At 58.2% G+C, this 14,502-nt stretch overlaps 1 protein-coding gene across 11 annotated transcripts in view; it reads left to right on the forward strand.

Annotated features, from left to right (window-relative positions):
• VILL (villin like) overlaps positions 1-14,264 on the forward strand; it is a 28,036-nt gene extending 13,772 nt beyond the window's left edge. For 6 of the 11 annotated variants that reach the window (XM_027088126.1, XM_027088121.1, XM_027088120.1 and 3 more), the window contains 19 exons: positions 297-363; positions 531-605; positions 928-1,133; positions 2,406-2,514; positions 3,783-3,893; positions 4,197-4,396; positions 4,780-4,858; positions 4,962-5,060; positions 5,768-5,906; positions 6,128-6,228; positions 8,173-8,310; positions 8,416-8,574; positions 9,108-9,287; positions 9,865-10,010; positions 11,001-11,145; positions 12,906-13,091; positions 13,246-13,317; positions 13,509-13,736; positions 13,990-14,264. In XM_027088126.1, coding sequence (XP_026943927.1) covers positions 298-363; positions 531-605; positions 928-1,133; positions 2,406-2,514; positions 3,783-3,893; positions 4,197-4,396; positions 4,780-4,858; positions 4,962-5,060; positions 5,768-5,906; positions 6,128-6,228; positions 8,173-8,310; positions 8,416-8,574; positions 9,108-9,287; positions 9,865-10,010; positions 11,001-11,145; positions 12,906-13,091; positions 13,246-13,317; positions 13,509-13,736; positions 13,990-14,103 — 2,553 coding nt within the window. In that variant the 5' untranslated portion in view covers position 297 and the 3' untranslated portion in view covers positions 14,104-14,264. Of the gene's footprint in view, positions 1-296; positions 413-530; positions 606-927; positions 1,134-2,405; positions 2,515-3,782; positions 3,894-4,196; positions 4,397-4,779; positions 4,859-4,961; positions 5,061-5,767; positions 5,907-6,127; positions 6,229-8,172; positions 8,311-8,415; positions 8,575-9,107; positions 9,288-9,864; positions 10,011-11,000; positions 11,146-12,603; positions 13,092-13,245; positions 13,318-13,508; positions 13,831-13,989 lie in introns of those variants that run through there. The other 5 variants (XR_003428995.1, XM_027088129.1, XM_027088124.1 and 2 more) reach the window with 5 other exon arrangements.
• The last annotated feature ends 238 nt before the right edge of the window (positions 14,265-14,502 follow it).

The raw sequence follows: 14,502 nt of genomic DNA on the forward strand, positions 1-14,502 counted from the left end.
ATAGACTCAAAGCCTATCATTGTCCACAGAGCTCAGCCCTGTTTCAAGTACACAAGCACAGACGACAAGGCAGGTCCCTGTTTGCAAAGCCTCTGTGCCGACGTCTGCAGTACCCTGGTGTCCTGGTGTGCTGGCCCTTTTGTTTACGCAGCCCTCCTCATGAGAGGCACAGGCTATGATGAAGGGTCTTTGGAGAGCTGTGCGTGGGGAGAGCTCTTGCTTAGAGCCCAGAGTACAGGCGGCCAGGGCCTGAGGACTCTGGCTACTGTTCCCTCCCTCACTCTTTCCTGATCTAGGATGGACACCAACAGGGGCCTCCCAGCCATCGAGAGCCACAGGGACCTCCACATATGGATCACTGAGGTGAGCTGCACGACCAGACAGAAGAGCTGGTGATAAAGACAGTGTGCAGGTCTCTGAGACCAGTCTTCTCCCGCCCCCCACTCAGAGCTCCCTCCCCCTACGCCAAAGGGTCACGGCTGGGGGGAACAGGGTCTCCCAAGTTGTCACTAGGCACCCTCCTCTCCCAGAACCTGAAGATGGTGCCGGTCCCCGAGCGGGCTTATGGGAACTTCTTTGAGGAGCACTGCTATATCGTCCTGCACGTGAGCACTTCAGGGGGGTGGGGGGGTGGGGTGGCTGGCCCTTTGGGGGTTCCATGGTGCAGACTAAGCCCCGCCCTGGGAAAAGGCAGGCTGGGAGCCCAAGAATCGCATCCCATACGGAGGCTGCTGCCTTTGAGGCCTCTTCACCCTTCCCTCGCCGGTCTCCGTCTCCTGTCGGTGGAAGCACCTGACCAGTCTTCCCACAGCCCTTCGTACATCCTCCACCTCGATCTCCCCTCTCCGCCTCAGCCCTCGGGCCCCACCCCACTCCTGGGACCTCAGCCCCTCACCACACACACGGACGCAAACACCTGGGCCCTAGGTCCCCCAGAGCCTGAAGGCCACGTCGGGGGCACCCAAAGACCTGCACTACTGGGTCGGGAAGGAGGCGGGTGTGGAGACGCAGGGTACGGCGGGCTCCTTCGTGCAGCACCTGCAGGAGGCGCTGGGTGGCGCCACCGTTCAGCACCGTGAGGCGCAGGGCCACGAATCCGCCTGCTTTCGCAGCTACTTCCGCCCTGGAATCATGTGAGTGACGCGGGCAGGGGGCTGGGAGGGACAGGAGCCGTGGGGTGGCTGGCGGCCTGGGGCAACTGTCTCCCTCATCATAGTGTGTGGGGTGGTTTTTTTGAGGGGGGCGGGTAACAACTTATTGACATACAAATCATACCATACAACCCACCCGTTTAAAGCATACAATTCAGTGATTTTTTAGTGTATTCACAGACTTGTGGGATCCATCGCCGTAATTTTAGAACGTTTTCAACACCCCCAGAAGAAGCCCCGTACCCTTTAGCATCACTCCCCATTTCCCCCAATACTCCCTTGCCCCAGTCTGTATAGATTTCCCTCTTCTGGACATTTTACTTAAATAGAATTATACAACACCATTGATGGATATACCACATTTTATTTATGTATTCATCACTTAATGGACATTTGGGTTGTTTCCACTTTTTAGCTGTTATGGGTAATACTGTTGTTAACATTTGTATACAAGTTTTGGGTAGTTTTTCCCCCCAGTTTTATTGAGATATAACTGACACACAGCACTGTATAAGTTTAAGGTGTACAGCATAATGGTTTGACTTACATATATTGTGAGATGATTACTGCAGTAAGTTTACTCACCATCCAGTATTGTATACAAGTTTTTGTGTGGACATATGTTTCTCATTTCTCTTGGGTGTATACCCAGGAGTGGATCCCAGTGCTGTTCTTCAGTTTGCTTTTCTGTTACTATGCCCAATAGAAATATGTCTTTTGCTGTAAATTGCTTCAAATATTTATTTAATTAACAATTACAATATATTAGGTCGAACCATAGGAAATTGCCAGTATTTGATCATTTCTGTTGAACCTGATACATGTAAATAGTATATACATAAATGCACGCACACATGTATACATGCGCGTGCAGAAAACACGCCACCCCATGTACGTCCACCTGCAGATGGACACCCACATACATTGGTGAGTATTCATGTCCACCTACACACATATACGCGGTTGCGTGAATTCCATGCACGCACATCTGTACGCACACGGATAAACAGATACACGTTATTCCCCACGTGCATACATGTATATACACATTCATGTGTCCACGTATCTACACATGGATAAACACATGCACATTACTGCCCCCATATGCTTGTACACACGTGTTCATATCTACTTGCACACACGTACTAAACAGGCACACGTGTCCCCGCATGCGTGCATGCAGGCGCGCACATCTGCACTCACCCCTGCGCATGGCAGCATATGGTCTCACATGGGACCCCATGCTCTCCTCAGCTACCGGAAGGGAGGCCTGGCCTCTGCCCTCAAGCACGTGGAGACCAACGTGTACAACATCCAGCGACTGCTGCACATCAGAGCGGGGAAGCACGTGTCAGCCAGCGAGGTGAGAGCTGCCAGGGATGCCACCTGACCATGGACTCAGCTGGACTGCGTGTCCTGAAGTGTAGGGAAGTGTGGAGGGCGGTGGGGACATTGGGGGGAATGTGGGAGGTCAGCATTCCCCGATGGCCCATCCTGATGAGGAGAGAGAAGGCAGAGCCAGGCTTCCAGCCCCACCCGTCCCACAGCTCCTTTGACCCTCTGTTTCCTCATCTGTCCCATGGACACACTGAGAACTAGGGAGGTGAGGCAGACAAGATGATGCACCTGGATGGCTCTGCTAAGCAGCACAATGGGAAGTAGCATGATTTAGGGAGGTGCGCAGCCCCACATTCTCATACACGTCATAATTGTCACCCATAGGCACACCCAGTGTCTCCACGGTTAGCCCTAATGCCACTCGGTCCATAGAGTGCCCTTGTGCAAATTAGACCTGAGCACCCCTTACTTCCATCTGTCAGGATATTGATGGAAAATACTGATCTTGTGAGAACAAGACGGTTTGCTGCCATCAGTGTAATGAACAGTCAGGAGTTTGACGCCTGCGATGTGAATGGTGACACTGAGTTGTGTACGTTGCTGTCTGCATGGTATGTGGCAGCTCTGTGACTCACAGACAATCCCACCCAGGCTCACACAGTGTCACCCACAGATTTAGTGATCATACATCCCTGGTCATGCAGCGCCACCAGGCAGCCCCAGGTTTTGCCTGTTAGCCTGGCATAATTATTCAGAGCTCCCACTTTTACTCTCCAACGCATTGGGATGATACTTGCCCTTTTCCACAGATAACACACTGTCCCCCACACAGGTACACATGCACTGTCAGCCAGGAGCTCATACACTTCTTCACATTTGATGTTCACCTACACACACATCTACACATGTGGATAAATTGGTACTTGCGCCCCACTTGCATCCATGTGTCTGTGTACGCATGTACTGCTGTAGACTTGCACTGAGTGAGAAGTGTCAGACTCGGTCACGGACACCCTGTGAAATGCAGCATAACCTACGTTTACACATGCCCAGAGATGCACCCAGCCACATCCACAGTGACGCTCAAGGTCTCACATGCTTACATGGATGCATGCCTGCACACCATCAGAGTGGTGTCACACTCACACATACACCCAGTTGCACGCAGCTTCATGCACATAAGTGACACACCTGAGCTATGCACACGTGGGCAAGGACAGGCTGCAGTGCCTTTCCACCTGGGTGCGGGTGGTATGACACACTGTCTCCCTCCCTGACGCCTGGCTCTGGCAGGTGGAGCTCTCCTGGCACAGCTTTAATAAGAGTGACATCTTCCTGCTAGACCTGGGCAAGATGATGATCCAGTGGAATGGGCCCAAAACCAGCACTGCTGAGAAGGCGCGGGTCAGTGTCTGCCCCGGGAACTAAGGGGTGCAGTGCTCGGGGAGAGGGGTGGTCCTCCAGGTGCCCATCCTCCAGCTACCCCAAGACGTGGGCTTCTCTCTCGCCTAAGAAGCTGAGAAGCACCTACAAACTGAGTCCAGATCCTGAACTGGTGGTACCCCTGGATGCCAGGATAAGGGGATACCTCCCCTGGCCCCCAGCCTCTGGGAGCTGAGCAGTGACAGGAGGATTCTGGGCTGGACTGTCTGAGAGGTGATGGGGGGCATTCTGGGGATGCTCTGACTGCCAGGTCCTGTCCCGCAGGGCCTGGCCCTGACCCGCAGCCTCCAGGAGAGGGAGCGTGGTGGCCGTGCACAGATTGGTGTGGTGGATGATGAGGCTGAAGCCGCTGACCTCATGCAGATCATGGAAGCTGTGCTGGGCTGCAGAGTGGGCAACCTGCATACCGCCATGCCCAGCAAGAGTACTGACCAACTGCAAAAGGCCAACGTCCGCCTCTACCAGTGAGCAGACCTTGGGAGTGGGCAGGGTGGGTGGAATAGCCCAGGCGTGCATGTCCGGCATTACTGCAATAACACGGTGTCTCTAGGAAGCCCTCTAGAAAAGGTTCATGGGTTTCTGGGGCAGGCCATGTGGGACCTTAGGCCCAGCCTGTGCTCTTGCATGGCTGCCTTTCTGAGAACGCATTGTACAGACAGGGCAACTGAGACCCTGAGAGGGCCAGGGAGCTGCCTAAGTCTTCACAGCAAGGCTGCAGTGAAGACCTCAACCTGGGCCCCCAGCCCCCAAGCCTTCTGCCTCTGGAGGTGCGAGGGGCAGTGGTAGCTGGAGTGCAGCCAGGCCCGGGAGGAGCTGAGCTGCCCACATCTGGATGCCTGTCCCCTAGTGTCTACGAGAAGGGCAAGGATGTGGTGATCCAGGAGTTGTCGACCTGCCCTCTGGCCCAAGACCTACTGCAGAAGGAGGTGAGGCAAGCCTGGCCCCAGCCATCCCGTCCATCTCCCCACCCGCTCTACAAGCCCAACCCAGTCTGGACCACCTACTGACCAGCCCCACTTTGGCTCCCAGGACTGCTACATCCTGGACCAGGGTGGTTTCAAGATCTGCGTGTGGCAGGGACGCATGACTAGCCTCCAGGAGAAAAAGGCTGCCTTCAGCAGGGCTCTGGTGAGGCTATGGGGCCCTGGCTTAGAGGGACATAGAGCTGCCCTGGTTCCTGGGTAGGGAGGAAACCGCCTTACCCTGCAACCTAAGCTGGGAGACATCCATGTCCTGGGGTCTAAAGAGGGAGGTAATCCTGCCCTGGGGCCAGGAGGGGGATACATCCTGCCCTGGGAGCCCTGTCGGATGGAGGAGGACATAACCCTGCCCTGGGGTCTAAGCCTGAACACCCACCGCCCTGTCTGAGGGCGGAGACACAGCTCTGCCCAACGGTCCGAGGGGGAACACAGGGCCCCGCTCTGGGGTACCGCGGGCTGTGGCCTGCCTTGGGGGCCCTGACGGGGGAGGACCAGATAGCTTCCAAGAAACCATGTGTAAAAGGGGGATGTGGGGGACCCGCCTTGAGGTCTGAGGATTCTCCAAGCACTGGGTGCTCCCTCCTTTTCCAGGAGGGGAGGCAGGGCTCTGCCTGGGGTCTGACGGGTGGTCATAGCTGGCCCTTCCGGAGGCCCGGACTAACGGGACCCTGCCTGTCCTCAGGGACTTCAGAGAAGTCGGTAGTGCCGGAGCCAGCTCCTTAAGCCAGTCATGAGCTCAGTTAATTAACGCTGCTCAGTGCACTGGCTCGCCCCGAAGCGTGAGCGGCAGGTCCTGCGGGTGGAGCGGAGCAGTGGGCCCTTGGGCCACACGCTTGACAGAGCCCCCCCGCCCAGGGCTTCATCCAGGCCAAGGGCTACCCGAGCTACACCAATGTGGAGGTGGTGGACGAAGGCGCCGAGTCGGCCGCGTTCAAGCAGCTCTTCCGATCGTGGTCTGGGGAGCAGCGCAAGAACAAGCACCTCCGCGGAATGGGTGAGGGGGCGTGGCCGGACGGCGGAGCGGAGCGCCGAGCCGAGGCTTCCTGAGCGATGGGCGGGGCGGGGCTGGAGGGGCGGGTCCTGGGCGGGGCCCAGAATCTCCACGGGAAGGTTGAGGGGGCGTGGCCGGAGGGAGCTTCTTGCGTGATTGGCTGGGCGAGGCGAAGTCTGGGACAGGGCAGACATCGCCAGTGACACCCTCTGTCCCACCCTCAGGTAAATTACTTCAGGTGAAACTGGACGTGGGCAAGCTGCACAGCCATCCTGAGCTGGCGGCCCAGCTCAGGATGGTGGACGACGGCTCTGGGAAGGTGGAGGTGAGGGGCACTGACTTCGCTGGGGGAAGATGGGCGCACAGGTGTAGGCTTTGTCTTCAGGTGAACCTTATGGCTGCTAAAGTGACCCAGGTACGCCCAGGTGCACATCTACACACAATCAGGGACACACGGGGCATGTGTACGTATACACGCACCCTCCGCCCTGCCAGCTCATATGCATCACGCGTACAGTCCCATGCAGCCACGGCCACTTGCTCGGTAACACTCAGGGCACCCAGAACAGTAACATTCGGACAATTAATTGTGCCCTTTTGTCATATGTATGACACATACATATTATAGACACACATACTCATACCTTGTGATTGCACTTATTCAAACAATTGAAAACATGTAAGCATACAAACTCTGCATCACACATGATCACAGCCCCACACGCCCAACACAAAGTCACACCCTGTCAGCCACCCCTCTGGTCTCAGACCAATGTTCTGGGAGATGGCAGGGGTTGGGGGCTCCTTCCAGGCTCTGTACAGGGCAGGGTTGTATCTTGACTAATTGGGTCACCCCCAGGCAGGGCCCTTAATTCCTTCAGGGCTTAGTTTTTTATATGTAAAATGGGGCTAAAGCTGTGGTCCCACCTGGCCCCGAGGCTGGTGTGCGGGTGCTGAGAGCGTATGGGAACAGGACAGCTGGGCCTGTGTGAGGCGCACTAGTTCTCAAGGTAGGCCGAGGTCTGAGAAAGTACTGTTTCTCCAAGGTGCCCTCTGACATTTGCCTTACTATGGATGGACAGTGGCAGTGAGTGGGGAGAGACTGAGATAGGAGAAGACGGGGCGGAGGGGGAGGAGGGAGAGAGGATGACAGGTTGAGGGGACAGGGAGAGACAAAGAAGAGGAGACTGAGAATGAGAGAGAGAGGGCGGAGGAGACCGAATAGAGGGAGGAGGGGATGGGATGCAGAGCAGGGAGGGGTGAGGGCACAGGGAGAGGAGAAAGGGGGTCAGGGAGAGATGGGGTACCCAGGGAAAGACAGAGGGGCAACCAGCGAGAGAGACAAAAGGAGAAACAGGAAAGCGGAGAGAAGGGCAAGGGAGGAAGGAAGGAGGGGTCTGCAGCCCAGGCCCCAAGCACAAAGCCAGGGAGGGGACGTCCCCCGCCCCCCCACAGCAGGCTCGGGGACAGGCAGCCAGAGGGGGCCCCGAGCCAGGAAGCCTGGCTGCCAGGTGAGTGCTGCTCCTGGAGGCGAGTGGTTGCAGTCAGCCTCTTCTGCAGAAGCAGGATTCCCGGTGCTCTGGTCTTTTCCAGAGACTGCTGTCAGGCTCTGTGTGGCCACGGGATGCCCAGATGTTGTTTCTTGCCATGTCGAGGTGAGCGCTGTTACCCCCACTTCACAGGTGGGAAAAACTGAAGCTCAGAAAGGTCTCACTGCCGCTGTGGGTGACCGGGATTCAACCAGGGTTTGCCTGGCTCCAGGGCCCATGCTCGGCTACCCACAGGAACAGGATATCACATTAAGTGTGACTAAGTGTTTCCCTTTCAGTCTTTGAACAGGGTTTGCTTTTTTTAAATGACACTTGAAAAAAAGGAAATTCTTCCAAGAGCCCCAAGGCCTTGCTTCTGCCCAGCTTCTGCTGCCCTGGCTGAGCAGAGAGGGCCCAACAGCCAGGGCTGTGGCTGGTGAGGTCAGTCTGGGGTGGCACGTGGCAGCCTGGGCAGCCTCTGGAGTGCTCACCGCTTGTTTGTCCCAGGCACCACACACCAACTCAGAGTCCTGGCTGAGAACAGGCTGGCCCAGGTGTGGGTCCCAGGGGTCCCTGGGGGAAGCACAGAGTGTAGGGTGGGCACAGAGCTCGGGGGGAGCCCCTTGTCTGCACAGATGAGGCGTGCCCCCCGCTGCAGAGAGCTTCCTGGCTGGACACACGGTGGGTGGGCTAGTTCAGGTGGAGGCACCAGCCCTGCCTGTTGGGCCCCTGTTCCTCAGGTGTGGTACATCCAGGGCTCACGCAGGCAGCCCGTGGACCCCATGCATCACGGACAGTTGTGCGCAGGCAACTGCTACCTTGTCCTCTACACATACCAGAAGATGGGCCTCGACCAGTACATCCTGTACCTGTGGCAGGTGCGCCAGCCTGAGCAGGGTGGCGGGCACCCTCAAGGCCCAGAGCTCAGGAGCTGAGAGTGGGGTCTGGGAGCCGTGCCAGGCCCTCACCACCCCTGCCCACAGGGCCTCCAGGCTACCGCACACGAGATCAAGGCCCTGAAGGGCAACGCCGAGGAGCTGGACCTCCAGTACCACGGAGCGCTGGTGCAGGAGCACGTGACCATGGGCAGTGAGCCCCCTCACTTCCTCGCCATCTTCCAGGGCCAGCTGGTGATCTTCCAGGTGGGGCCCGCCTTGCTGCTGTGGCCGCAGTCTCTCCACCCCTCCGTGCACCCATGGCCCTTACACGCATGTGCTAAGCACCTTCTCTGCAGGCCAGGGGCCCAGCGGTAGCCCCTTGGCTTCCTGGTGCTTGTCCAAGGCCCAGGAGCTCCAAGGGTGACCCCTGCCTGAGTTTCTTCCCCCATCCCCAGAGGCAGCCACAGAACAGGCGCACAAGTGCGGAAGCGGAACGGAAAGGGAGCTGGGGCCTTACCTGGGGTCACACACAGGCAAAGCTGCTCCCCACTTTCCGTCTTCAAGGCCTGTGGGATCCATGCTCTGACCCCTCGGAGATGGGGTGAGGGGTCTGTTTAGAAAGGGCCTGGTTCCCTATTCTAGACCGATGGCATCCTCACATTCCACACTCAGAGGGTAGAAAACAGAGCTGGCTTCAGGAGAGGGGGCCCTGGGTGCCGAGGCAGTTTGGCTCCCACTGGGAGAGGGAGGCGGCCCCAAGAGCCCTTGCCGCAGCCTGAGGCCCAGCCCTCTCGTAGGGGAGCGCTGGGCACAACGGGAAGGGGCAGCCAGAGTCCGCCACAAGGCTCTTCCACGTACGAGGCACCGACAGCTACAACACCTGGACCCTGGAGGTGCCAGCCCGGGCCTCAGCCCTCAACTCCAACGATATCTTCCTGCTGGCCACAGCCAGCCTCTGCTACCTCTGGTTTGGGAAGGTACCCCAGCAATGACTACTTGACTTACGCCTGGGGCAGCGGTGCCAGGCCAGGGAAGGGTCTACTCCGCAGCGGAGGCTGACTTTAAGTCCAGCCTCAGGCCAGAGGGAGGTGGGGGAGAGGCCACAGTGTCCCTTCTGGGACCTGGGGGAAGTTATGGGTGGACCTGGGCATCCACGGGTCAGAGCCAGGCCAGGCCCAGGCTGCCTGCCCTCCTTCCTGCCTCGTGCCGGGACCACGTCCCTTCCCAAGTCTCTTGGGAAAAGGAGGCCTAGTTCAGATTGCCAGGGTTTTCTCTGATCTTCAGCATAAACCGTGAATGATCTCCAAGCCTGGAGGTCCCCATCCTGTGCTCTGGACCTGGAGAGGGTTCAGGTCCCTGTGACCTTGATCAGCTGAGGAGACAGAGGGAGGAGGGGGAGGAAGGGAGACACTTTGTCATGTGTGCCCCGCCACGAGCCCAGGGCTCCTTGTGACTCAGGCGCGGCTCCACACAGGCTCCTGTTAGCAGGGGATGTGGCGCAGGAGGTGAAGGCCCCTCCCTGTGCAGGGCGTGACCCAGCTCTTTGCCTGCCAGGGCTGCAGCGGTGACCAGCGTGAGATGGCACGGACAGTGGTCACCGTCATCTCCAGGAAGGACAAGGAAATGGTGCTGGAGGGTCAGGAGCCTCCCCACTTCTGGGAGGCCCTGGGGGGCCGGGCACCCTACCCCAGCAGCAAGAGGTGACAAGGCTGGGACGAGGGTGCTCTCCTGACCCAGAGGAGGGAACTGAGGCCCAAGGGGGTGGGTGACTGATTAAGGGTCACACAGGGAGGTGGAGAGGCCAGACTGGAGCTGAGAACTCGTGGTTCCCCAGCCCAGGGGCTCCTAGGAGCACAGCCCACCCTTCCCTCCTCCCTAACTTGGAGCACGAAGGTGCCGGGGACAGCAGGGTGGTCGCACCCTCTGCTGGCAGAATGTGCTCCCTGCACGGTCCCTGTACTGGACCGTCCTATCGGCAGAGGGCCAGAGGGCAAAGTGCATTCCCCCACCCCACAATCCCCACGGGTGGTGTCCCCGGTGTAATATGACATATGGGTAAACAGCGTGTGTGGAGTGTGCAAGAATAGTGTGTGTGGGGTGCGTAAATGGATAAGGGTGTGTATGGGAAGGAAGGGCAGAGTGAGGCTTCAAAGGGAACTGGGAGCGGAGAACCTACCGCTCTTTATGTCTGTGCGGCCCAGCTATGCGCTGTGCTCCCCCCAAGTCTCCTGAGCTCCTAAGTGCTGCTGTCGCCCTCTCTCAGCCTGGCTTCCGTCCTCCCACCTTGGGCCTGAGGCCGGGGGCCAGCGGCTCCTCCCTCCCAGGGCGGCAGGGCTCCAGCTCGGCCCTCCCTCCGCACTCAGCCAGCCACCCCCTCCTTCCCCGTGCTCCTTCCCCGAGAAATTCATGGGGCAGCTTGCACCCCGGTTGCCTGTGGGGAGACAGACTACCTAACCTGCTTTCCCCACTGACACGAGGACACAGAGGCCCAGAGAAGGGCAGGCATTTGGGAGTGGATCCTGGGATGGGTGGAACTCAGAGGGGAGCGGGTGCCTCCTGCTCCAGGAGGCATTGTGTCCCGGCCCCTGGGGGGCGGTAGAGGGGTGCTGTGCTGGGGGCTGGCTTGGCCCAGGCTGGTCAGAAGCCCAGCTCTCTCTGCGCCCCTCATGGCCTTGTGCCATGCTGGCCAGGCTCCCCGAGGATGTGTCCGACTTCCAGCCACGACTGTTTGAGTGCTCCATCCAGACGGGCCCCCTGGTCCTCACGGAAGTGGTGTTCTTTAGCCAAGAGGACCTGGACAAGTATGACGTCATGTTACTGGACACCTGGGAGGAGGTACGGCAGCCTGGGTGCCTGGCTGGGTTGTGAATGGGGGGTGTCTGCACCTGCATAACTGGGTGTGAGTGTGTGTGACTTTGTGTTTCTGGCCACATGACTGCATATAAGGCTGCGGGTGAGTGCGTGACTATCTACGACACTGTAACACTGAGTGACTGGGCAATTGTGTGACTGTGGATAAGACACCAGGGACGACTCTGTGACCCAGGGAGCCTGGGGGAGACTGTGGCTGTGTGTCTGGGACTCATGTGTGGTCGTGACCGGTTGTGTAGTTGGGTGTAACTCCGTGTGCCTTATAAGGGCGTGTGTGAGTCCATGCAACTGAGTGCCCATGGCTGACATGTCAGTGCTGAGTGGGTGGCCATAAAGTGACCGTGTGTGTGTGTGCGTGTGTGTGTGCACGCATGTGCGTGATGCCTCTGTGTGACTGCATTTGATCGCTAGTTTATTTATTTCCTCTCTGGTCTTTATTATTTCCTTCCTTCTGCTGACTTTAGGTTTTGTTTGTTCTTTTTCTAATCCTTTTAGATGGTAGGTTAGGTTGCTTATTTTGAGATTTTTCTTGTTTTTTTGAGGAAGGCCTGTATCGCTATGAACTTCCCTCTTAGGACTGCTTTGGCTGCATCCCATAAATTTTGTCTGGTTGTGTTTTCATTGTCATTTGTCTGTCTGTGTGCCTGAATTTGCCTGTGTGTGTGCAGCTGTGTGTAATGGCTGTGTGGTCAAGGAACTGGCTATAAGTGACCAGACCATCTATAACTGGTGACACTGTGAGAGAGAGACAATGTAACTGGCTGCAGGTGTGAGTGCCTGAGTGACTGAATTCGTATGACTGTGTAATCATGTTTCTGTGTGGCTGGATGTGATGGTGTTTCAGGCTACTTGTGTTTTCAGGCTGTGTGATCCATCGTAACTGTGCTTAGATGCAACTATGCATGAGTACGGGTGACAGTGTATGGCTGTGATTTGCCATCTGGCTGAGTGGTGGTGGACAGTTGTGTCTGTGTATCTGTGGTCGTGTGTGTGTATCTGCATCATTGTGCCTGGGACTCTGTGTGACTGTGGCAAGGAGGCCTTTGGGCTCGCATCCCACTCAGAGCGCAGCCAAAGCCCCTCCCCCAGCCCTGTGACAGGTGGCCCCGACTCTCCCCCTCGCTCACTCTGCTCCAGCCACCATGGCTTCCTGGCCGCTCCCTGAACATGCCAGCGTGCTCAGGGCCTTTGTACTGGTTGTTTCCTCTGCTCAGAACACTTTCCCCCCAGACATACATGTGACTTGCTCCCCCACCTCCCTCAGAGCTTGACTCCAGTGTCATCTTCTCAGTAAGGCTCTCCCTGACTCTAATTTAAAATGACAGTATCCACCCCACCACCACCCCACTTCTCTTCTTTCCCTGCTTTATTTTTCTCCATCTGATATGCTACATATTTTACTTATTTTTGTGTCTCCCCCAGCAAAATGAAAGCTCTACAAGAGCAGGGATTTTGTCTCTTTCTTTCTCATGGTTGAGTCCCCCGTGCCTAGAACATTACCTGGCACACAGTCGGTGCTCAGTAAATATGTGTGGATTGACTGCACACATGCATGCCTGAGACTTCCTGGCACATTTACGGGTGTGTGGGGGTGCAGCCAGCCTGCTGGGTGGGTCTGGTTGGCTGGGATGTGTGCATCGGGTTCTGAGACCACCTGATGGGCAGGGCTGGGAGGGAAGTGGTCAGCTCCACCCGCCCAAGGCCAGGCCCCCTCTGTGGCCCAGATTTTCCTGTGGCTGGGGGCAGCTGCGAGCGAGTGGAAGCAGGAGGCCGTGGCCTGGGGCCAGGAGTACCTGAAGACGCACCCAGCAGGGAGGAGCCTGGCCACGCCTATCGTGCTGGTCAAGCAGGGCCACGAGCCTCCCACCTTCACTGGATGGTTCCACACCTGGGACCCCTACAAATGGACGGTGAGTGAAGCCTGAACCCCCCATCCCCACCCTAATCCTGGGAGACGGGCCTGCCCTGGCAGATGGTGGGGGAGCCATTGCCCTGTCCAGGGACCTCCAGTGTGTGTGGGGAATCTGGTCCCATTGGTGCCCCTCCATCCGGCCCCCCCCCCAGAACAATCAGTCTTATGAGGAGGTGGTGGAGGGCGGCCTGGGAGCAGTATCTGCCATCTCAGAGAGAACAGCAGTGAGTACTGGGGCCTCCCAGGGGCCTGGGCTCGGCTGGCATGGCCCAAGGGCAAGAGGAGCAGGGAAGGAGCCAGGCCCCGGTAGAGGGCAGGGGTGGCAGTTGGGGGCAGGAGGGCGGGTGGGCTCAGTGTGGCCTCCCATGGGAGCCCATCCCCCAGCTTCCCCAGCCTGAGTCCCCTCTCCTGACAGCAGGTCAGCAGCTTCCGGCTGTCCAGATCGCCACGCAATGGCAGGGCAGGCCCGTTGGCCCTGTGGGCCCTCAAGGGCTCCAAGGACAGCTCCGAGAACGAGCTGGAGCGGGGCCCCAAGGCGGGCAGCGGCCCCAGATCCGTGGCCAGCAGGAGCCTGCCCCGGGAACAGCTGAGGCACCAGGCTGTTGAGGACCTGCCGGAGGGTGTGGACCCGGCCCACAAGGAGGTGGATGCCTGAGACCCCCGCCCCGCCACTCACTGCCCCAGCACTAATGCATATAAAGCTGAGGTGCCGGCGCCCAGGGCGTGACCCACTGACGGTGGGCAATGGGCAGGCTGCCCGGGGAGATGTGTGTTCCAGATAGGGTGATGGGCAGAGAGATGTGGGAGAGGATGACACCTCTGGGCGAGTGGGACAGGGTTCTGGGCTCCGCTGATACCCTTCCTCTGCACCCACTCCCTCCTCTCCCGCACCCCAGTCCTATCTCTCAGACTCTGATTTCCAAGATATCTTTGGGAAGTCCAAGGAGGAGTTCTACAGCATGGCCAAGTGGAGGCAGCAGCAGCAGAAGAAGCAGCTTGGCTTCTTCTGAACCCCGGCCCTGCCGGCTCCATCTACGTGGCCAAGACGCCTGCCTGCGGGCACCTCCCCTACACATATACGAGCCCCCTGGGGAGGCCCTCCTGGCGCACCCTGCTTGGAGACTCCCGGGTCACTAAAATAAAAGCCTGTGGCCTTCACAAGATGTGGTGAGTGGGCTTTCAGGTCTGGGTCACGCAGCAGGTCCGCCTCTGGGAGAGTGGGCCTCTGGGGTTGGAGGGGTCGGCCGTGGCATTCCAAAGACTGAGCCCTCCATACCCTCCGCCATTCAGGGGTTTGTTTCTTGCTGGTCCCTCCTTCCCGGGGGACAGATGTCCCCCCTTGCTCCAGTGTGAGGGTGGAGAAGTGGAGAGTGAGGTGCTGGGGCTCCAGTGCTCTGGGGCATGCACAC

The sequence above is a fragment of the Aethalodelphis obliquidens genome, unplaced genomic scaffold, assembly GCF_003676395.1.
Source record: "Aethalodelphis obliquidens isolate GAN/ISIS:26980383/991018 unplaced genomic scaffold, ASM367639v1 scaffold62, whole genome shotgun sequence".
Classification (NCBI taxonomy): domain Eukaryota; kingdom Metazoa; phylum Chordata; class Mammalia; order Artiodactyla; family Delphinidae; genus Aethalodelphis; species Aethalodelphis obliquidens.